General features: G+C 39.2%; 1 protein-coding gene across 23 annotated transcripts in view; it reads left to right on the plus strand.

The window, feature by feature from the left end:
* CTNND2 (catenin delta 2) overlaps positions 1 to 23,544 on the plus strand; it is a 587,225-nt gene that overhangs the window by 305,308 nt on the left and 258,373 nt on the right. For all 23 annotated transcript variants that reach the window (XM_085537861.1, XM_085537872.1, XM_085537859.1 and 20 more), the window contains 2 exons: positions 348 to 464; positions 22,323 to 22,495. In XM_085537861.1, coding sequence (XP_085393987.1) covers positions 348 to 464; positions 22,323 to 22,495 — 290 coding nt within the window. The remainder of the gene's footprint in view (positions 1 to 347; positions 465 to 22,322; positions 22,496 to 23,544) is intronic.

The following is a 23,544-nucleotide window of genomic DNA, read 5'->3' on the forward strand; positions in this document are numbered from 1 at the left end:
TGAAATAATAGCAGAACTTAGCAAAAGTGGTTAGGGCTGGCAAATGGAGCATCTATGTAGAATAAAGCAAAGTTTTGAGAGAAGGTACTGGTCTTCTTAAGTTAGGTTCATTAGGTTCTTCTTGAGATAAGACCTGTGCTTTCTTAATTTGTTTTTATTAATCCAAGGCCAAACTTTAAAGGGCAGCATAACTCTCCTGGATCAATGTGCCCAGCCTGCTCTGAACATGCCATTTTGATATGTTTTCCATTCCTTCATCAGCTGTAACTGATGTATGTACATAATAGCACGTAGCTAGTTTTATCTTTTGCTTTTCTTATACTTTTTTTGTATTAATGTTATTACAGATGGTCAAAAGGATATAGAAGATGAGCTCACTACAGGTCTGGAGCTGGTGGATTCCTGTATTAGATCACTGCAAGAATCAGGGATACTTGATCCACAGGACTATTCAGCCAGTGAAAGTAAGTTGCCAAAAATGTGCTTTTCAGAACCCACAGTTATTTGTAATACTTCATGCTTTAAAACTGAATACGTTTATTAGAGTGTTTTTCTCATTATTTTCTCGAATAAGCAGGAGACAGTGTAGCTGGGAGCAGGAAAATTGCCTCCCTGCATTTCCAATTTGATTTTTGATTTTCTTTGTAATTGAGAGAATTTCACTGGCAGTGTGTGGGCAAAAGCCCCATGCAATGTATTTTAAGAAATACATTTAGAAATTGCAGTACTGCCGTGCTGTATTACAAGGTCATGACAAAAGACTTCGGCAGCATCACTACAAAAGCGTCTTTAAAGCAGCGCTGTTTCAGTGTGCAAAAGCAGTAAATGAAATGTGAGGCGGTGTGATGTCACTTTTTAGCTAGTAGATGATAGTCTCTAGAACCAAGATTGTCAAAGGGAGAAATGGGCCATAGTCATTGAACTATCTAAGGATGATGCACAGAATGTCAGCAGCAGCAAGAAAGCTGAGGCCTTTTCTCAGACATTGCTTCACTTGTCATTTGGTGGCTATTCTTGTTTGCAGAAATGTGCTTTGAGTGGATAGATCCTCTGCTAGGAGCAGGAGTTAGAGAAGTGAATCAAGGCTGCAGTGAGTAAGGAACAGGGACATGCCGCCCAGTGTATTTGTAGAGCAGATATCTACAAATGCATGTGCTCCAGAGTCACATACACTGAGACAAAGCTTTCCAATGGGCTGACAGGTCTGATATGAGATGTAACAATGGGCACTGAAGATGCAAATTAGTTCCCTATTTTCCTTTGCTTTTCCTCAGTCTCCTATATGATACACTGTTCCTGTCTGACACAAAGTATACGCGCTTTCCCATCACTCCTACTGCTGCTCCTGACGTTACCTTGGCTTTTCAGTTTTCTTTAGTATTCTTCTGTATGTTCTGCTCCCTGCTCCCTTGGGCCATTTTGGTCTTTTTCAGTCCCTTGCTTCTTAGTACCCTTTGACTGAGTCACATCTTTCAGGGTGGCTGCCCAAATTCAGCTTCCATAAAACAAAAGGAATGATTCCCTTTCCTGTGGAAAGTCTAATGGAATGTGACAGCCTCCTTCTGCAAAGCAATGGTGAGTTGTCACCTGAAATGTCATCATCATTTCAAGTGAAAGCAAATCACTGCAAGGCTGAATGCAGAATTTTAATTTCTCAGAACATTTTTCTTTATTTTAAAAGAAGATTTGCAATCAAATTCAAAGTCGACAGTCCTGGGACAGTAGGTAGTTTTTCACTTTTCAAGTACACAAGATTTCTGGGCCAACAATATCACTAACAGTTTTTGGTAAGATGCTCTTTGACCTGAGAAGAATTTTCTGTTGGGAAAGCATGATGCAACAGTTTGAGCCCTTATAAGTTACCCTTAGTTTTTCACCTCTCACTCTTGTATTCATTATGGAGTGAGGAGATACAGACTGAATGACTGATCACAATTGTCTTCATACTGTGATCAGGTAGAAAAATGAATGTTCATGGACTGCAATAGGGAAGGTTGAAAGCAAGAAGCCCCCATGGCCAGGCATTGCAGAAACTGAATGAACATATGAAAACTAAGAAAAGTGCTTGTTAGGGAAGGATGAGGATAGTAGGTGGAAAGAGGTCTGGGGAGGTGAAGGTAACTGATATTCAAACAAATTTCTGAGGAGTGTCACAGAAAGATAGGAATCAAATAGGAATGTAATGAAACTAGATTGCTGTTTGCTATTTATGGATGTTAATTAAGAATCAGATATATATGCCAAGGCCAACAGTTGCAGTTAATCGATCATAAATGCAGTCAGGATGTCATATGCTGGATTTTTCTTTTTGTTTGGGAGTTTGTTTTCAATTTAGAATAAAATTTAACAGATACATCAGTTAAAATGCTATTCTGTTTGCAAAGATAAAAGCACCATTATCAAGGCTGTCTGTGCAAAATATATTTTTTTTTCTCGTGACTGTACTATATAGCAGTTATTATCACGTCTTGTTTTGTACATTTTCTGTCAGTGCTTCATTTACCCTAAAGCTAAGGTTCAGATTGTACAGTAACAGGTTGGCTGTGAGCCAGCAGTGTGCTTTTGTGGCCAAGAAGGCCAGTGGTATCCTGGGATGCATTAAAAAGAGTGTGCTAGCAGGTCAAGGGAAGTCTTCCCCTTTACTCTGCTCTGGTGAGGCCACATTTAAACTATTGTGTCCAGTTTGGGGCTCACCAGTTCAAAAAGTACATGGATCCAGGAATCCAGTGGAGGACCACAATGATGATAAGGGGCCTCTAGCATCTCCTGTATAAGGAATAGCTGGGTAGCTTGGGTCTCTTCAGCCTGAGGAAGAGTAGACTGAGAAGAGATCTAATAAATGTTTATAAATACCTGAAGGGAGCTGGGAGGCAATTGGATGAGGTCAGGCTCTCCTCAGTGGTGCAACAGGACAAGGAGCAATGGCCTAAGACTTGAACATAGGAAGTTCTATACCAAAATATGGAAGAATTTCCTTATGACAGAGGTGGCAGAGCACTGGAACAGGTTGCCCAGAGAGGTTGTGGAGTCTCCTTCTATGGAGATATTTAAGACCTGTCTAGATGCCTACCTATATGACCAGTTCTAGGGTACCTGCTGTAGCAAGGGGTTGAACTCGATGATCTCTTGAGTCCCTTCCAACCCCTGCGATTCTATGATTCTGTGATTTAATCTTGAGCACTACTAACTTCTTTATACAATGAGAGCATAGATACTGAGTGAAAACAAAAAATATGTATTTAATAGTTTAACTTCTCACTTTAAAGTTAAATTTTATCTGTCCTTTGCATCCTAAAGTTCTGATGTGATGGTTATGAAATCACTCAAGTTACCTTTTTCCAGTACATAATTTTATATGTTAGTGGTTCCTTCACAGGTGTGTTGAGAACAAACACATCTAGTTGAACTGTGGTAGCAGTGTCTCAAATATACAAAAAGTTATACAAAGAGAAATCTAGGACTTACTCTGAAATACTGCACAATATTTGCATTTCATAGATAATTTTCATCATAATTCATTCAGTTTCTACATAGGAAGTGAGATAAATGTCTCACTTCATAAAAAGCATTTTTTGTGATGCATTGGAACTGAATATTGAGTGTCACAAGTAATCCAAGGAAGTTTGCTTTTTACCTTTGTGTTGGACCATTTTCAAGGAATGCCCAAGGTGGCAAGATGAAGAATGAGGCAACAATGCAACCATGAATAGGTTTGCATTGTGTACACTGTCCATAAGACAAGGAGAAAGAGGAAGAGTTCTCCTTCAGCATAGGAAGTTCCGCACAAATGTGCGCAAGAACTTCTTTATGGTGAGGGTGATGGAGCACTGGAACAGGCTGCCCAGGGGGGTTGTGGAGTCTCCTTCTCTGGAGATATTCAAGACCCGCCTGGACACCTACCTGTGTGACATGGTGTAGGGAGCCTGCTTTGGCAGGGGGGTTGGACTCGATGATCTCTGGAGGTCTCTTCCAACCTCATTGCAGCCTTTCAATACCTGAAGGGAACTTACTCCCAGGAGGGGAGTAAACTCTTCGAAAAGGCTGATAATAGCAGGACTAGGGGAAATGGTTTTAAGTTAAAAGAGGGAAGATTTAGGTTGGACGTTAGGGGGAAGTTCTTCACTAGGAGATTGGTGAGGCCCTGGAACAGGCTGCCCAGGGAGGTTGTGGATGCCCCGTCCTTGGAGGTGTTCAAGACCAGGTTGGACGGGGCCCTGGGCAACCTGATCTAGTAAATGTGTATGTTTGGTGGCCCTGCCAGGCAGGGGGGTTGGAACTACATGATCCTTGAGGTCCCTTCCAACCCGGGTGATTCTGTGATTCTGTGAACCCCTACGATTCTGTAATTCTGTGAGTTATAATTCAGAAAAATCATCATTGCATGCCATCTTTTAGCTTTTGGGATCTTGAATTTACAGTTTGACTTCATTTTACTTCTGCATTTTGAATGCATAACTGTATTTTATGTCACTAGGCTAATTCCGAGGAGAACATTTCTAGCCTGCTGTGTCAGTTCTAGCCTAGTTGAGCTAGTTGAAATAGTGAAATGAAAGCTTGCTCAGGGATGTGACCACAGGTTCTTTTTTTGAACCACGTGCACACAGTGTAACAAGTTAATCTGTTGGTAGCTTTACCTTTGAAGAGGATTAGTATTTCTGTAGTCAGAATCCTTATGATTCATTTTTATGCACTCTGGCTTTCTCAGAGCTATTTTAAAAAGTGGTCATGTAGCAGGCACAGGCAGCTGTTATAATACCTCAAATCCCAAATATCACCTTGTGTGCTATTTCTTTACCAGTAAATAGAAGTCATGGACATAAGTTAACAACATATACCACACAAGCGTGGCTTAGGCTGGAGGTGTTTCATATTGCTAAGAGTAGTGCTCACTTTACTGAGTGTGAGTGAGATAATAGACAAACACATAGGTAGTGCTGTATAAAGCCCTTTATTAGGGGGCAAGGCAAGCAGAGCCATCCATGATTTTTAAGTAATTATTGTCAAAGATGAGCAGATTGATAACTGCTGTTTTATCACATAAGTTTTCTGTGGTTGCCCAGGCCTGGGACAAGGCTGTATGCATTTCAGAGGTGCTCCTGTGCTGTGACCCATCTCTTTCTTCTGTCTCAACTCAGTATAAACTGGCTTCCCAGAAAAATGTATTTCTATTTTGTGTTTCACATTGGATATTAGGAAAAATGTTGTCAAAAGAGTGGTGGGGCATTGGAACATGCTGCCCAGGGAGGCAGTGGAATCAGAGCCATTCATGTAAGATGTAGATGTGGCAATGACAGACTTGGTTTAGTGGACATGGTGAAGATGGGCTAACAGTTGGACTAGATGATCTCAGTGAACGTTTGCAACCTTAATGATTCTATGACTCTAGGACTTCTAGGACAGAGCTAATAGTTTCAGATAAACATAAGACCACAGGAGTAATGAGTGGTGACTGTTGCTCAATTTGTGGTGCAACTGATTGATTCAATCAGAAAAGAAACATGAAAAAAGCATTTTTCAGAGAGCTAAGTAAGTATTGTGGAGACTGTTCATTAATAGTTAAGATTAGAAAGCTTGGAAAAACGGGAGGTGAAAGAAAGAAAAGACACAAAAGGAGGAAAAGCTCAGGGAGAGAAGGCAAGTAAAAAGAAATATACAATTGTGGATGAAGAAGGGTGATTGCTGGGGAGAGCTTTTCATTAAGGCTGATAAGGTCACAGTCTGGCCTGCAGGTAGGTGGGGAATGTGCTGATGAGCTGTTTGAAGCACCAATGCATCCATCCTCTGTGACACAGAGCCTGGAGGCCTGTGAGCGATCATTAAAGTCCAAGCTGCCTTTTCCTGCCACTGTTTGTAAGTTTGCATTTTAAAGATGGGTGGTATGAATAAGTGAGATCAGCATGGAATGAGAGGAAATTTTGATCCTGTACTTTTTTCACTTTTGCTCCCTTTTACCATTGCCCCTATGGTTCATTCACATGCCACGCCATGGACTGCCATGACACTAGCATCAAAATCAATTCTGAAAGAATTCACTGGGGCAGATGGAGTCCTTACAGACCTGTACAGGTTGCAGAAGTGAGGAGAGGCAATGGTTACTCGCTCTTGTTGTGACATTAGCAGAATGAGGGCTAGACAGACTGCTGAGATAACTGAGAAAATCCATTGGCACTTTCTTCCTAATATGAACCACAGGCTCAAATGTCTCCTAATCCAAAAGTCTCTAACTTTAATTTAAGGTATCTATACTTAAATCTGTCATGCTATTTCCTTTGCTTCAGTCTCCACAAAATGAACCTTAGACTGGTCTTAAAAGGATTATGGAACAGATTTATGGAGCTTTTGGTGTTTAAGTTTCTCACCGAAATGGAATCGTCTCACCAGTTATTTTTCTCTTGCTTAATCACTTCATGTGGAAACCCTCTTTCTTTGCTCTCTAAATAGCTACCACAGACAGCAGCTATAGCTGTTGTTGACATGGATCACTAAAAAACTCCCCTATCACTGTGACACGGCTGCAATTCTCAGACATTTTTAAAACACTGCATTCTAATCTTCAATTTTAAACTCAGCATTTTGTACTGAAACTTCTGCTTTCCCCACCTGATGCTGCCAGGACTGCGGGCAGTCTTTTTCACATTGTCTGAATATTCACATCTGTGACTCTGTTGTCCCCTGTTCAAGATCAATTAGAGAATACAGAATGCTGATAAGGCAGTAAATGCAATGCAGATTAAATAACAATCTTCTTGGATTTTACCCTTTCAGTGCGAGCTTTGCTAAGGCTACATATTAACAAAATTGCAGACAGTTTGGGACATCCCAGTCCTTCTGGAGAAGAAAAAACATGGCTCAGTGCAGAGTACTCAGTCCTGTGATGTATTAACTCTTTTAGTCACTTAAAACTGTTTGCCCCAGATGCAACACAGATAGATAGCAGTACCATTTAAAAGTCTGGTTTTTTTTCTTTTCCTCTAAAGAGTGACTGATGTTAGATGAACAATTTTTATCTCAGGAAATTATACATACTGTTGTATTAGACAGATGTGTTTTTCACTTATCTAAGCTGCCTAATTCTGAGGCTAAAAAGATGGGCTATTCTCTTATTTTATTGTCTTAATTCAATTTTGTTTCAGCGATTTTTTACAATAACAGAGATCCTCCTTACTCAGTGTGAAAGCAGATGTCCCACTCTGAAAGAGCACTCCTTCTCCAACCTTTATGATTTTCATCCTTTATCAGCTGCTTTATTCATTGATATTGAAAATGGATTGAAACAAAAAGGCTCCATTTACACAATGAATGTGTAAAAAGATATGTGTTTATGTGTTTTCAATCCCATTGCTCTTCTTTGTGAAATTGCCACCTGTCAGATGGCTGACATGCTGAATGAGTTGAAATTTGGCATCGGTGGACCTCACAGTTTGTCAATAGATGAAGTTATTTCCATTTCATTATCTACTCTGAGTGCCAGGGTGATCCAGCTGAGTCATTCTTTGTGCACACAAAGGAGGTGTTCTCATGGGATCTCCTGATAAACACACAAACTCAAAAAATCATGTGCTCTTCAAGTATGTTTCAGAGACAAAAATTACCTCAGCAGCGCAGATGCCCCTCTTTAATTTTAGAAACTGAGTCTTTGGAATAGCGATGGCGTAAGTGCGTTAAAAGGGTCACTTCACCTTTCCCCCTACTTATCTTTCCTGTTGCATTAATGCAAACCTGATTGTTGTCTGACTTAACAGTTTTTAGCTATGGATAAGTCACACCGAGTATGTGTCTAAGGAAGTATCTGGCAGAATTTTATCATATTCAGAGTAAATATTTATGGGTGGATTTTTGGCTGCCTCTTGTTGTTCCATCCATCTCTTTTAATGCAATCCTTCTCAATTTGTTAGCTCAAAACTCTGGGGTTTCTAAGTCATCTTTGCCCAGTTTCTAATAAGGTACATCCTCTGAACAGTGAGTAGCAGCCAGAAACATCTTCTGTTTAAGTGCAGTCTCTCTGTTCTTTGTTGCATGTTCTCACACAGAACTTTGTGCACTGACTTTCCAAACATGTTATCACTGGTATCAGCATGGTAAGATTCAGGTAAAACAAGCATATATTTTTTGCTAGCATATTGCATCATGTAAAATTCATGCTTGTCTTCTCACTTCAAAAGCATAAGTGACTGTTTTTTCTTTGCTGTTGTTTTGTTTTTGTTTTTTTTTAATCTTTCCTCTTTGATCAGTTCTCTTGTACAAGCAGGAAAAGGCCACTGCAAAGAGTCAGTTTTAGGAGTGGAGCCACACACCTTCCCAGCAGCAATCTTGATGGTATTTGGCATCTGTTTCACCAGCTGTGCCCTGCAGTGGCATTCTGACTGTGGGATGTTATGGACTGTAACTCAAGTCCAGCTGATCTTGCCCTGCTTAGATGCTGTTCCCATCTTCAAACTCTCATGACCATTTACTCACAGGAGGCCTGGGGAATTCCACAGGCGTCAGCAACACTCTGCGAAGCAGCCTCTGCTTTCTCTGGTTCCTCAGGAGTAGCAAAGGGGTTGCTGTGGACACCCTCCTATGCATGACACTGAATACCTCTTCTGCAGTTATTTTAAAGACCAGTCGGGCATCTAAAGGGATTTATAGGCTTCTCAGGGAGAAAGTGCTTGCAGCCACCAGTAGATCTGTTCAAAACATGACAGTCCAGTATGGTCATGTCCTGTTGGATCCAAATTGCTCACTTCATTTTAATCTCCCTCTTGGCCTTTCTGATATTTTCATCCTTTGCTATCCCATTGTTTCCTAAAATACATGTTCCTGTCTCGCCAAACTCTTACATCTATTAATTACTTACCTTCTTGCTTCCATTCTGTCTTTTATTTTCCAATTCTTTTATCTTTTCTGTTTTCACACGTCATGAAATAAAACCTCCGTACCTTGTTTCCCAAACATACACTTATTCGTCCTCAGAGAGAAAAAAAAAAAAACCACAGCATTTTCAGTATAAAAGTGACCTTGTAATCCTCACTTCTTACATGTTTATCTGACTTCAGGCTAATCCACATTGCTTGCTGATGTGTCACGTTGACCGTGCGAAAGTAACAGAACAACAGCATTGTATGTAAGCCATTTGTAATTTGCCTCCATTTCTGTACAGCAGCCTATAGGCTGATTTTTGTTTCAGTGCATTGTCACCTAAATCATGTTTCTTAGGGTTCCCTTATCTCAAGTTATGCCTACACAATGAAATGGACTTTTATATATCACTTCCATACTGATATCACCATATTACTATATATGTCTGAGATTATTTCTCCTGAGATGAGTTTTGACTTTGAAGCATGGTGTCATTTTATGCTTTGTGACTTAAAATCCTTGCCTGAAGAAAACAACTTCTTAAAATCTCACTTTATTACTGCATTGCAAAATGTGAAAGTTGAATTAACACAGTAGTAATAAGAGCTGGTAAAATATATATGGATAGAGGGGGGAAATGGGAAGGGGAGAGCAAAGAGATCAGAAAAGCAAGAACAATTAGTAACAGCTTCAAAGATGGAAAGGAGGTAATGATCAGCCTGTAATGATTAGCCTGTGGCAAACACAAATCCTGCACAAATAACCAGGTGTTCCCTCATCCACTGCAGGAAGCAGTTAGTGAAACTCATTAGAAAGTGACATTGACTTATGGTAGCATCTGTAGAAACAGAACAAAGAAAGACTTTTGGCATCTGAACCTGCAGTGTGAAAGAACATCAGTAAATATTTTGTCTGTAGTACAGGCTAAGAAACAAGTGCACCCACATCCTCTTGACAGACTGATAAACCACTCACTCTGCTCATGCCGTAGTGGTATGCCAGCACCCGTGCTCTCAGCACAGTTAGATGCCAAGAACTGCACAGCTCAGTGATCCTCTGATGCCAGCTCATGAGCATGAAACCAGTCTATAGGTGCAGCCGTGCAAGAGGTAATTGGTTTGTTGGCCTGTGCGAGATGTGAGGGGAGCAGCAACGCCTTGGCAGGTATGGTTTGGGGCTTAATTTCTTTTGTGCCACGTGGAGTTTACAGAGGTCTCAGCAAAGTCAAATTTATGTGACTTGTATAATATACAGGAGTTTTTCCATTCTTTTTCTTTTCTTTTTCTTTTTTTTTCTTTTTTTTTTTTTTTTTTTTTTCCCATTCTGGCTTTAGAAATAGACAAATGCATTTTATGAGTACAATGTGAAAGGAAGGCGGTGCTTGTCTATGGACAATGAAGGAGAAAAGAAGCAAAATAACAAAAGCATCAGCAGAATCCTGGCTGTGTGAGGAGTTTAATGGAACTCTTTGTAAAGAACAACATGGAAAATGCTGGAGATATTACATACTTAAATATGAGTGTTTGGTGGTATTTTTTTTTACAACCTCCATCCAAATGTGCAGACAAGTTCTCATAGTACACCTTTTGTTTTATGAAAGGGATGTTTCTGGGAGATGAAAAAAGATTTTCATAAAATGTTGACCTTGTTGACTTACTACTTAGTAAACTTGCTTGTGAGGCAGTGCTAAATACCCTCTGAATCGGTTTACCTCAGAGGCCAAATAGCCATTTTCATCTGTGGACATAAAAGATTCAAGATTTAAGCCTGTCAAAGGTCAGGGGGGAAGAAAAAAAGTGCACTACTATTTTGCATGAGAAAAGGAAACCTCTTCTGTGCTATTAGTTAAGTTCATAGAACAAAGTGATAAATCTAATGATAAGTTTTGGATTATACCAACTATCTGTGAATAGTCATGGATCCTTTATTGCCAGAAGCTGCCATCTTCATTTGGTTTTGGTCTGGAGCCTTGGAGATTTGTCTTTTATTTTTTATTATCATTATTTCTGATTGATAATGCATTCAACTTTGTGTGGTTCATGTTTGTGTGGTGTCTGTAACCATCTGATTTTATTTCCTAGAAATGAAAAGGAAGCACTTTAGTTCAATACTGTCGATAACAGCCTTTAGCTGTGGTGAGCACATAGGGTGATTAGGAACACTTGAAACAGAGAGTTTATCTTTCAAGGTATAAAATTCTTCAAAAAATTATGATTTTACCATGCAAAAGATACTCTTAATTACCTGGTTGTCGCTGTTGTTTTTCTTTCTCTCTTGAGGAATGGCTGAGGCCCCTTGGTTTGCTCAGCGCAGAACAGAGCTGAAGGGAGACCTGATGGTGACTGAGGCTCCTCATAGGGAGCGGAGGAAAGCACTGAGCTCTGCTCTGTGTGACAGTGACAGGGCCCGAGGGAATGACATCGAGCTGTGCCAGGGGAGGGGAAAGGTGGGAATTAGGGACAGGTTTTTCAATAGGGGCAAGTGAACACAGGAGAGGCTGCCCAGGACAGTGGGCACAGCCCCATGTGCTGGAGTTCAAGGAGTACTTGGATAATGCTTTTAGACATGGGGTTTGGATTTTGGGGGGTTCTGTGTAGAGCCAGGAGTTGGACTCAGTGGGTTCCTTCCAACTCGAGATATTTTGCAATTCTAAACCCACTCAGAAGCTGAGCTCAGGTATTGTTCTACTGTTGTTCCATATTCTGATCTTTCAGTAGGCAGAAAAGTTCTGTTACATTGAATATTGTGTGACTTTTACCACTCCTGCATACCACATGTAGAGTTTCACAGAAGTAACGTCATCTGCAAATCAGGTCATTCGTAAAAAGAAGAGATTTACATTCTTAGAGTAGTTCACATCGTGTCTAACCCCGGCTACTAACAAGTTTTTTTGGCAGAGGCTTCTCATGAAGGTGTAACATGTGCCAGCAGAAATTGTACTGCCAAAAGAGCTCCAGTTCAACCTTACACATCCATAGATAGAAGGCTAGCGGGAATTATTTGTTCTATTTGTGTCCTCTGCAGTACAGAAATGCAATTTAGCTACTATCCTTGCTGCCCATCTTGCTCCTGTTCGCTTTCCATCTACTGCTCCTGTAACACCCATCATCCTAATGGTCAATGATAAATTATGTTTTCCAGATCGTATCTGAATTCAATATGTGCAGAGTTTAGCAAGCAATTTCATAAAATGTGATTAATCTTCTACAAAAGAAGTTGCTTAATCCTGAGGTCATTTAAAAATTTCCAGTTGTAGGTTATCCTTGTTTTTAATCAAAATTTCAGACAGCTTTTTCTGTAAATATCAAAAGCATAGGCAGCTTCTGTATTGTGAGCTTAAAAATGTTTAAACATATTATTGCTTATTGCTTATCATTAGAGGTCTTGATCTCCACTAATTTCTTTCACTGAAAATGGAGCTCCAGATTTTTTCTTGTTATTAAGTACTACCAAGATTGCTTAAGACAGGAGATTTGTCAGTCTGGCATTTCATAAAAATATATGGAGTAACGCCCTATCTGGTAAGATAGAGAAAGCAAAACACTACACTACCTGAGTAAATAACATTGTACTTACCCTATAACTTCTTAAGGGCTTCTTAAGACATTGCTATGTTACCTTGTTCTGTGAGTCTGATGTAATTTCTTATTTGCAAAATAAGAAACGTTTAATTTCCCAGAAACGTTTAACTGAATCCATGGGAAATTCTGTTCTATTCATAATTTATGACTTACAGATTTTTTTGCCATCCATGAAGAAATTCTTCCCCTTCATATAATTCCTTACCCAGCTCAGCTACTTTTACTTTTCTTTTTATCTCTCCCAGGTGTACAGTTAAGTGAATTGTAACTACTGGGCAAGTATGTATTTGGAGATTGCAAAGGTTTGAAACATGATTCTACCAAACACTATTTGGAGCTCACATTTTCCATTTTGCGCTCCTGGCTTAATCAAGTACAGATTCTTCTTATCTGGACAGATGTCATTGGTATTATGCAGTACTTGGAAACCTGGTGGGGTCAGGCATTCAGGAATTGCAAAAAGAGCATTAAAATAAATAAATAAATAAAAATCAGTAATCAAAACCAAACTCATTATCGTTGGAATGCAAGAGCACACAGAAGTGTCAGTGGGTATTGCAGCTTACAGTAGCGCACTGGAATCCTGATAGTCAGTGCTAGTGCTCAGTATCCAGCAGCCTTAGTTGCAGAGCCACTCACGAGTCATCAACAGGAATTTCTAAATGGCTTTTTCACTTCAAGTCTTAAGAGTTTTCTACTACTTCTTAAGGATGTTTGTGGTGCTTTGTTGTCCCTTGCAGTAGTGATTTATTATTTCAGATCCTAATCAAGGTCTTCTGTCTTCTCCTTACAATAATGACTGTATTTTTATCTTGTAGAAGAAGGATGTGATAACCATCATGCAATGAAAACATTTTCTATTCCCAGTTCACCTACTCTTGAAATAAAGTGTTCTTCGTCTTTTATTCAAGCAGTAATTAGGTCAGAAAGAGAGTTAGAAGGGATATCCTTGTATTGTTCCTTTACATAATGGTATCAGCCTAGTTTTTTACATCTTATCTTCAGATACGTATCTTTCACAGGTGTCTTGAATGAAAATGAACATATGCTAGATTTCTGAACACTTTCCACTGAAGCCTATTTTCCAGTGATTACAAATAGGTTCTGTAACAACACTACAGCCCTTTTCTGTATCTGTAGGTAGTACATAGCCCTCTTGGTGTTGGCAGAGCATGGTACTGCATGTAAATTACTTTCCATTTCTGTAAAACAAGTTTATTTTTTGTGCACTTGTTTAAGAGTTGCTGCCGTTCATCTGAAGAAATGTTTGTTTCATAATAAGAAATCTACTTTAGTATCCAAAGCTTTATCACTTATTGCTTCATTTGGAGTGTGTATATGCTTCTCCACCTACACTTTTTTCAGCTTTATACATTACTAGGCCATAGAATAGCTGTGTAACGTTGTAGCTTTGGCATTCTTTATTGTAGCACAGAGCTACCTACATATTTAATATTGAATATCCCCTAGGATATAGATCTTGAAATACTTTGCAAGTACAGATATTTGTTCGAAGGCAAAGTGGGGAGCATGTCTTCTGTTACTGTTATGTTACAGCTACATATTATCTTCCATGTGAGATCTGACTAACACCTGGCTTGAAAGACCTTTTCCTACAGGATGTTTGTCCAGTCACAGCTAACTGGATTTGTTATCACCAATTTATATGTATTTTTTTCATCATTTTTTCTCATCATATTTTATGTATACTAAACCACTGATTCAAGCACATATAGATGGCTGAGCTGTATATCTCCTTTGAATTTTACATTTTCCCATGGCCCAATCTCTCATTTTTCTGCCTCTCATTAAGAAAATGTCCTCTTTTCATGACAACCACAAAGGTCTCCCATCTTGTTCCCTGGGCTTTTCCCCACAACTGGCTGCTGCCACAGCTGCTTCCATCTGCAGTTCCACAGAGACTAGAAATGGGGAAAAGAAGAGATAAGGCTGTGCTTAAGTAGCAAATTGGCTGCTCCTCACAATCCCCTCAGGCTTGCAGTCCTTAGGAGCCCTTTGCAGGGCCTCCCTCACCTTCCCTCCACTCAATTCCTCAGCTTTCCAGAAGTGTCCTAAATAATCTCAGCAACAGATTTTCTTAAAGGAATATTTCAGATTATGTCAATAGGCCATACTGCGAGGGAGGGTTTGAAAACAAACAGGTGTTTGCCCATCTGATTTCAAGGGAAAATGTATTCCTGATTATGAGAGCGGGACTTGTAAAATGGGAGATGCCAATAAGATGATATAGAATTTGTCATCCTCTCTAGGCTACTATCAAATACACCAAATACACTGCAAGGAAACACCCTTGCAGGTCACCATCAAGAGCTATCCCAGTTTTTGTTATCCTTTCAGTCCAGTTCTAGCATTCGTCCTGCTTCCCAGCTACAGTTGAGCACTCAGAAACTGAATGCCCAGTCTAAAGGAACTTGACCCTATCTTTTATTTTTTTAAAATCTTTTAAAATCATACATCTCTTTACAAAACTGCGCAACAAATACAAGCAACTTTAGAAGTGGTTGGCAACTACTTTGGATGAATATACCCTCTTAAACACACAAGAAAAGTAGGTTGTAGGGTACAAATCAATTTTTCACACAAAACCTTAATGACCTAAGAAGAAGAAGGAAGAGTAAACAATGACATCTTGGTATTTGAAATCCTTAATTAGGACTACAGGAACACTTAAGAGGTGATTCCTCCAGCTTGAATGTGAGGTACCTCGACCTATTAACTTTGTAAATGAATGTTTAAAGGACATTAAAAGAGTTTTGCTAGTGCTTTCTTTCAACTGTTACCCAAATGAGCAAAGTGGGTTGAAGAATGTGTGAAGTGATTAATTACACTAATTAAAAACACTTTATTTACACTTACTCTATAATTTATCATTACTACTTCTGTCAGTTGATCGAAGGTGAGGGAAGTGTTGTTTATAATTGGAATGTGAGCTAATTAAATGTTCGTTTTAGCATGTTTTGGTCTATTTCCTTTGTCAATTAGGACTAGCATTGCAGTAGATGATTGACCAAGTGGAAATGTATAACACAATAATTGTGCTCCATTTTAGCACTTAATTGGAGAGGAAATGTGCCCCGGTAATCCAAGTGACTTTAGATCTTAAGGGCAGAAAGAATTCTGCTCTTTTCACTTGCATGGTATTTCACTGGAAACTTCATATGGAAAACTAAGTAACAAGCATGTAATTTTCGCAGGGAGGCTGGCTAGGTGTGTATGATGTCTGCAGTTTATAGTGTAATTATTTTATCCAGTTCAGAAGTAATTATTGCATAGATTTAGAATACTGAATTAATCATGCCTTTATCTTGTAATAATACAGTACTTTATGTAACTTGTCATTATATGGTAATTATTTTATAATTTAACGACTAGCAGATAATGTATTATTGAATACTTGCTACGCGATAGCTTCTGCTCTGCGATGTGAAATTCTAGTCCTCTTTCATAATTCAGCCTTTTCATTAACTGAAAATTGACCATACGATTGCTATATCACATGGACTAAGAATATATCTTGAATTGTCATGAGCTGCAAAGCTACAATTTATAAATATTCTATGTAATATAATTAATGAGATACTACTGTCTACCTGTTAGGAAACAAGTAACTTTTCAGGTGATTGATGGGCAGACAGTAGGGATCAGCTGTCAATAGTATCTCCACAGGGAACATTCTCTTTGGCTTCTTTTAGTGACTTCCACCTTCACAGTAATCCCACATTTACCTGGCTATTTAGTTTTGTAAACAAGCAATAGAAGATTGATCAAAGATAGAAGACTGAAAAAATATGATGCTCACTGAGTTAGGAATCCCCAGATTCCCACTACCTGAACTTGCTGTCTTGTAGGTTAAAATATTTCAGCAGCAATACTGACTGTACTTGATTTGTACCACACTTATCACACATCCTCACTGAGGATGTAGAATATTACAAACAGCAAGACTAAATAGGATGTGCTTCTTCTCCCCACCTCCACTCAATGTAAAGGTACTGGACTGGTCTCTCAGAACTTCACATGTTTCCTCAGCACTTACGAAGCTACTTCACTTCTGTTAAGCTCCTTGGACCACACGTTCCTAGTGGATTTCTTACATGAAACACTCTTCTGCTTATGACCACTATAGGAAAAGACTTGGTTAAGCACTGCCACTGTGTATTTATTTGCCAGACAGGGTCTTACTTTTGAAAGAAAGGAAGACAATGGGTCATGACTCACCAGCTCTGATTGTCAACCAAGTTGCCTAGCTATTAGATTCCTGATTGCTGTGATGCCTTATTTTTTTGTCATTCCTCTCTGGTGATTCATTAGGCATTAAGGACTGGCCACTAAAATCAAAATTCAGTACTGTGATTAATTTTGGTCTTTCTTGCCTTTTTTTTTTTATTATTTTTATTTATTTATTTATTTATTTATTTTGAATATTTTTCCATTCCTTTGCTTTCCCTACAGCATTTTGGATACAGCATCTATTCATTACCAGCATTATATTTTTTTATTTTCTTTTTTACATTGGTTTTATACGCTGAATTCAGTTGGTACATTTCTCCCTTCCTGAAGGGAGGTTGTAGTGAGCTGGTCAGCCTCTTCTCTCATGTCACTAATGATAGGACCAGAAGGGAATGGTTTCAAGCTGTGGCAGGGGAGATTCAGGCTGGACATTAGGAAATATTACTTCTCAGAAAGGGTGGTCAGGCATTGGAATGGACTGCCCAGGAAGGTGGTGGAGTCACCGACCCTGGGGGTGTTCAAGGAATGACTGGATGTTGTGTTTATGGACATGGTTTAGTGGAAGCTATTAGTAATAGGTGAACGGTTGGACCGAATGATCTTTTAGGTCTTTTCCAACCTTGGTGATTCTATGATTCTATGATTTCCTCCATAAGTGTGCTTCAGTTTCATACAGCTTAATGCATCTTCATACACCTTAAAATATATTCCAAACTGATTTGACTCCTACTGAAATAGCCAGGCGTATTCCAGTGGATTTGACTATGAATACTGAGTATAGGCTTTAGCCCTTGAGGATTTCTGAGCATACAAAAAAGGACATTCCAAAACTTTCTTCAATGTGTAAGTGGGATTGGTCTGATGAAATGTAGGTAAAAAGTCAGTTGCACAAGTGAAACTAACTTTTGTGCTGAGCAACAGAATATAATTTAAAATAAACCATACTTTTTCTTTTTTTTTTTTTTTCCAAACAATACAAAGGTTCTTTCATCTTGTTTTGAGTAGACTGAAAAGCATTGTTTGAAAAAGAGAAAATGTAAAGTATGACCTAAATAGAGAACTATTGTAAGCTAATTTTGTTGGTGCATTTTTCTTGTTACGCTACCACCCCCTTTCTTTCCTTGGACCTTAATAGTCTGTAATCTCTTATCACATCTTAGACATAAAGTAGAATTAAAAGTTTCTGTGTATTTTTTCTATCACTATTTCTCTTCTGCCTTAGAAAGCACTGTTAGAGTGCAGACAGTATTGTAGGTACTTAGAAGTTCCTTAGTATTCCGAGTATTCTGCTGCTCTGAAATAGCTATATGAAGTATCGCTTTATGCAAGCACTAACTGTACAACAATAACTTAAAATAGTAATAATAATAATAATTCAAAAATGATATTTTGTTGTTTTGTTTGTTAGTTTGTTTGAACTTGCCTGGCTTGTTTTGTTTTGTTCTCCAAAGGAAGAGGAGGTGGTCTCAATAAAGCAGAAAAAACAGGCAAAAGATTAAAATAATGCACTTAAAATACAAGGACAAATGTTTTCATAATTACTTTCCTTTTTTCCCATTTTTGACATAGCCATGGATGAGCATAATTGAGATTCTTTGCAAGACTTTGATTTCCTGTAACCAACTGTTACTGCAGTGTCCCTGAATTAATTATAATCTTATCATATAAGGCCACTCATTTTCTTGGCTTGCTTTTTAAATAGCTACACTGCAACTTGTTGCAGCCTTGCACATTTTGTTATTAACCAGAAAGAACAATGTCTGGAGATGAAATCCTGCCATGCAACACCTTACCCCAACAGGCACAGTGCACAGTAACATCCTTGCCTGTGCCTGGGGAGGCTCCCACATGAGCCTCTGCCTCACATTCCTGCAAGCTCCTGGACCCCCACCCCCTTGCCAACAGATCAGAGCTGCACACATCTTCTGCAATGGAGTCTGTGCTTCAGCAGCTTATATTTACAGCCATATACACCATATTTATTGCCATAAGTCAGCTTGTTTACAGTAATGCTGTATTCTGCTTGTTTTCTCAAATACAGTATGGCAGGAAGGTGGCAACAGGCTTTGTGCTGCTATCCTTAGTGGTGGGACTCAGTGGTAGGTCGGAATCCTGCTGTGGATTTGTTCCCTCTCCCTGTTTAGCACCAATTTAATTTTACAGGTAAAAGCACATCCTCCGAACCTCTTAAACTACTAGGTTTTTAATGGAGAAAAAGTACCAACCTGTAACACAACAGCCAGTAAGATGGGTCAGTAATACAATGAAAAGAGCTTCAGAAGAAGCCTCCCCACTTCCCTCACTCTCCAAATGGATGACTCTTCTAACTCTGCCATCCCTTCCAGGGCCTGGGCCTCCAGACTGAGAAGGAAAATCCTATTTGTCTTCTCTGATTCCTGGCAAAGCCCTCTGCCTTCCATCCCCTCTGAAGTTTCAGTGTGGGTTGTACCCAGTTGTACACATGTCCATCATCCTCCTCTGTCTTTTTTTCTTGTCTAGTTTTCTTTGTGCTGCTGATTTAGAGTACCTGACTGAAAGTAGAGAATTTTCAGCTGTTTGAACTCTTCTGAAAACAAATGAAAAATATCTGCATACACAGCTTTTTCAATGAATACAGCAGAGTTGAAACAGTTGATGAGTAGAAAGAGCATTTTGCTGTGGAGAGCCATTGATAAGCCTGTGTACGGCTGTACACAAACAAACCATTTTCTTCTCTTCTGTGTGAGCTGCAGGCTCTTCAGGGGGTTCCTTTGTGCCTTCAGACTGAAATTCGAAGAATCCTGATGGGAGAGGTGATCTATCTTTTCCCTATCAGACAAGACAGGCTTGTAGTCACTAAATCCTGAAAAAGGAACTTGTGTTTTTTGAAGACCACTCTGATCTCAAATGTACCTTGCTGTCTGCATGCTTGTTTTAAGCTTAGTTATTTGCAGGTGAGCAGCCACAATTCTCATTTTGATTGAGAAATGAGGAGGGTTTATTTTAAAGGTAAATATCTATCTGTCTGTCTCTCTCAAATCAATTTTAATTACTCAAATGTGTGTAAATTATTAGCTCATTTCTACTTGTTAGGGTACAAAATAAAAAGGATTATCCAGTATTTGGTGAGTTCACAACCTTGTGCTTCAAACTTTTTTGCTTTTTTCTTCCCCATTTGAATACATTTCTTAAATTCCAGTGAAGCATTTAACCTAAGTGGTGCAGGGAACCCATGTATGCAGTGCTAGCTATGTACATCCCCCGATGAGCAATAGTAATATGAAAGGAACACTTTAAAGCCAGATGCAATGAAAATTTAAACATATTGAGTTCATAGCATGTGATAGTTTAATCATTATTTAAGCTTTAGAAATGTCATAGCATAATTACTTTAAGAATGAGTTCAAACACTTTCATGTGCAAAAATTTCTTTCTCACTTCAACTTTTTTTACCTCCTGAGAAATTTACGCTCTTATGAATTTTCTGCACTTAATCACATCATTTGATCACAGGCAAACTTTCAGTGAAAACTCAAAATCTGAAAGATGAGCATATAGTCTAAAATATGTATTTTTAAACTAAGCCTGTATTCTCTTTATGATCTTTAAATAAATCTATGAAAATGTTTCTTTTATTAAAGAACAAGATCAGCAACAAAGCCTGTTAAACGGAGAATGTCTAGCACAACTTATTTGCAGAGTCACAGAATAGAAAGCTACCATATATTCGATTTATAAGCACCCACGTGGGATTAATTCAACTGCCCTAAGTATGTGATATATTTTTAATAACACCTCAACATATACAGAGCTGTCTCCTTCTGCACTTGTAAGAAAAGGACAAGGACCAGAATTTACTTTCTTAATTTCTCCTATACGTGGAATATTCTGATTAATTAGATCGAGTTGGCAATTATTAATCTGTGTTGTTATATAAAATAGTGGCATAATCACTGTCTGCGCTCCAGCGTGAACACTTCCACTATTACACAGCATACTGCCATTTTATTTTATTTATAATATGTGCCATTCAGGTTGGATTTTGAAAAATGTCAGTTATAATGAGTCTGCCATTTCTGAGGAACGAGATGGGGAAAAAATATTTTCCATGTAAATTTTGGAGAGGAGGAGAGTTGTTTGCACATTTTTAAAATGGAAATCTTCGTGGAGCAGCTGTACATCCTCTTAGCAAAGACTTACAGGATGTAAAATTTGGCATTTGTATTAGAGAGGTATTGGGAATTATTTACCATAAAATTCACTGAAAATTGACCATTGTAATTGTCTTTAAAACTGAACTTTTCATGTGTTCCGTCGGAGTTAAATCAACATTATCATTTCCCATCCCTTAAGCTTTGTGCCACCTGCTGTGCACTCATGAGCGTGCTTTTGCTAACCAGAACCTGAATGTCTCATCCCTACAGAGCTGCTGGATACGTATGGATTGTAGTTGTTTGGACCAACCCACGCTGCCCTTTATTGTGTGCAGAGCCCAAGGCCTAACCCTTGTCATGTCTCTTCTTTTACTTCCCTTGGTGGACTCAGACACCATGGCATGCAGCTGGTTCTTGGAAAACTAGGAGACACTGATTAGAGATGGCAAAGAGTGTGGGGCCTTTGTGTGTGGGGCCAAGAGGAACTCACCACCAGCGATGGGAGGGCCTGTCTCAACCATGCTAACAGGGCTGGGCAATGGTACATACTCTCACAGCCAAAATCAGGGAGTCTGCTATGTCAGTGTGATGCTATGTCAGTGCTAACAAACCTAAATGAACAGGTTGCACTGGCACAGATCACCCAGAGATGTGTTGAATACCCCATTCCTAGATACAGTCAAGGTCTGGCTGGATGGGGCCATGAGAACCTGATCCAGTTGTAGGTGCCCCTGTTCATTGCAGGGGAGTTGGACTAGGTGACTCTTAGTGGTCCCTTCCAAATGATTCTGTGATTCTACGATTCTACAAATATGGGAACATCTTAGTTTTGCAGAACAACTAGAGGAAAATTAGTGTCACTATCCATTTTCCTGACGCTTGCAAGCACCTTTTGGTTTGGCAGCCCTTATCGGAGCTTGTTGCCTGTGCTCTGCTCTCCTACTGCGTGCTTCCATGAGGGGAAAGATAAGGTAGGCTGACAAAACAGGCATCAGAAATTCACCAAGATCAGGGTGAGCCCGACATGATGAGAGGATCTATTAATATTTTAACAGCTGTCATCCATCTCCAGAGACACCAAAGTACTGCATCCCTGTGTGCATGCTACAGTCAATAGATGCAACGTGCTGGGGCATGGGAAAGGACAAATTGGTATTTCTCATACTGACTAACAAGGTGTAACTAAGTGAAATAAACATGCCTTATGCAGTGATAAAAATAAATAAATAAAAATTGCTAAGTATTCTGAGCAGAAAAACGACTTCTTTGTCAAATAGTATGATTGGCTTAGGATTTCTTTACCAGATGGTTTGTTTTTCTAGATTAAAAGAAAGAAGGAGGAGTTGTGGCCTGTGGCTTGAACAGTGTAAAAGTGATGACTGAGTGATAAAGAGACACTGTAATTTCCCTGACTTTTGTTACTCAAAAGCCAAAATGTGGCATGCCACTGATAATGTCAAATGCGACCAGGTGTATGCTCTTTCCCTGAGACTCACTGACTGCTCCAACCTTGCAGGGCCCAGCCTCCTCTCACAGAGTGCTCTGCAGCTCAACACCAAGCCCGAGGGCTCCTTCCAGTACTCAGCCAGCTACCACAGCAACCAGACCCTTGCCCTGGGCGAGACGGCAGCTGCCCCACTCCCAGCCCGCAGCACTCAACCCAGAGGTGCCATCCAGAGCTACAGCCAGGTAGGTGCCCCTTGATGCCTTGCACTATCCCAAAACTACACCCAAAATCGTTCAGGGGAACACTTAGGAAAAAGAACTACTTGCCTTCCAATGCTTGCCTTTTTGTTTTGCTTGAGGCATCCTGCAGGAGGTTGAATTACCACTGTCATTTTCACATATCTAAAGTGGCTTGACTTCCAGGGTAATAAAACAATCCTGATGAGAAAGGAGATTTACATGCTGGTTTTACTTGCTTGCTTGTATATTTGGTTGTCTAACGTTTAGTTGTTCAGGTATGAAATTCTGTGCTGCTGAAGAGTCCCAGATAAGGTCTAGGACCTTGCCATGTTGGTATAAGATTATTACAGAAAGCACTTTCATGTCAGAGAACAAAAACAAAGCCAGGCTTATGCTAGATGCAAAATCTGCTTGGGACACTATGTAGAGCGTGGTGCTGTCATTCAAACCCATGTGTAAGAATCAGTTTTTGCTTTTTTTTCTCTGAATTTTAAGATGAACAACTTATCAAAGAGCCACATATACATTTCAAGCTTTTTTAAAATTTGTTTCAGATATTTATGAAAAGTCTGAGTGATTCCCTCCATTTCTGGCACATAACCCTCTCTCACCTTCTGTGCTTTTCAGCGTGACATTAAAGCCTCTTACTGGGAAGTTAAGCTTTAGGTCAGACCAAAATTTCTCAAAGTATCCATGCTTCTGTACATAAACAAAGTCAGACTGCATGTTGTCAGCACAGGTAATTTTCTATTTTTGGAACTTATCTGCTATGGGAAAGCAGACCATTTCAGTGTGACACTAGGACATTTTATAATTCAAGATTCAGTGGAAGTGAGCTGCATTTGAATTTCAAAGCCTTAAATTGCTATGAGATTTCAAGTATTATATAGCCATCACACAGCCTGTGGGATACCAAGAGACATACAATATTCCATTCACCCAATTTGCTCAGAAAAGCCTTCTTTCCTCTAAGACTGAAAAATTAAATAAAGCACAGTTAAATTTCATTTCAAATTGGGTATGTACTTCTATCAAGGGTTTAAAATGTGCTT

The sequence above is a fragment of the Coturnix japonica genome, chromosome 2 (genome assembly GCF_054131305.1).
Source record: "Coturnix japonica strain WE chromosome 2, WE-NBRP24, whole genome shotgun sequence".
NCBI classification, from domain to species: domain Eukaryota; kingdom Metazoa; phylum Chordata; class Aves; order Galliformes; family Phasianidae; genus Coturnix; species Coturnix japonica.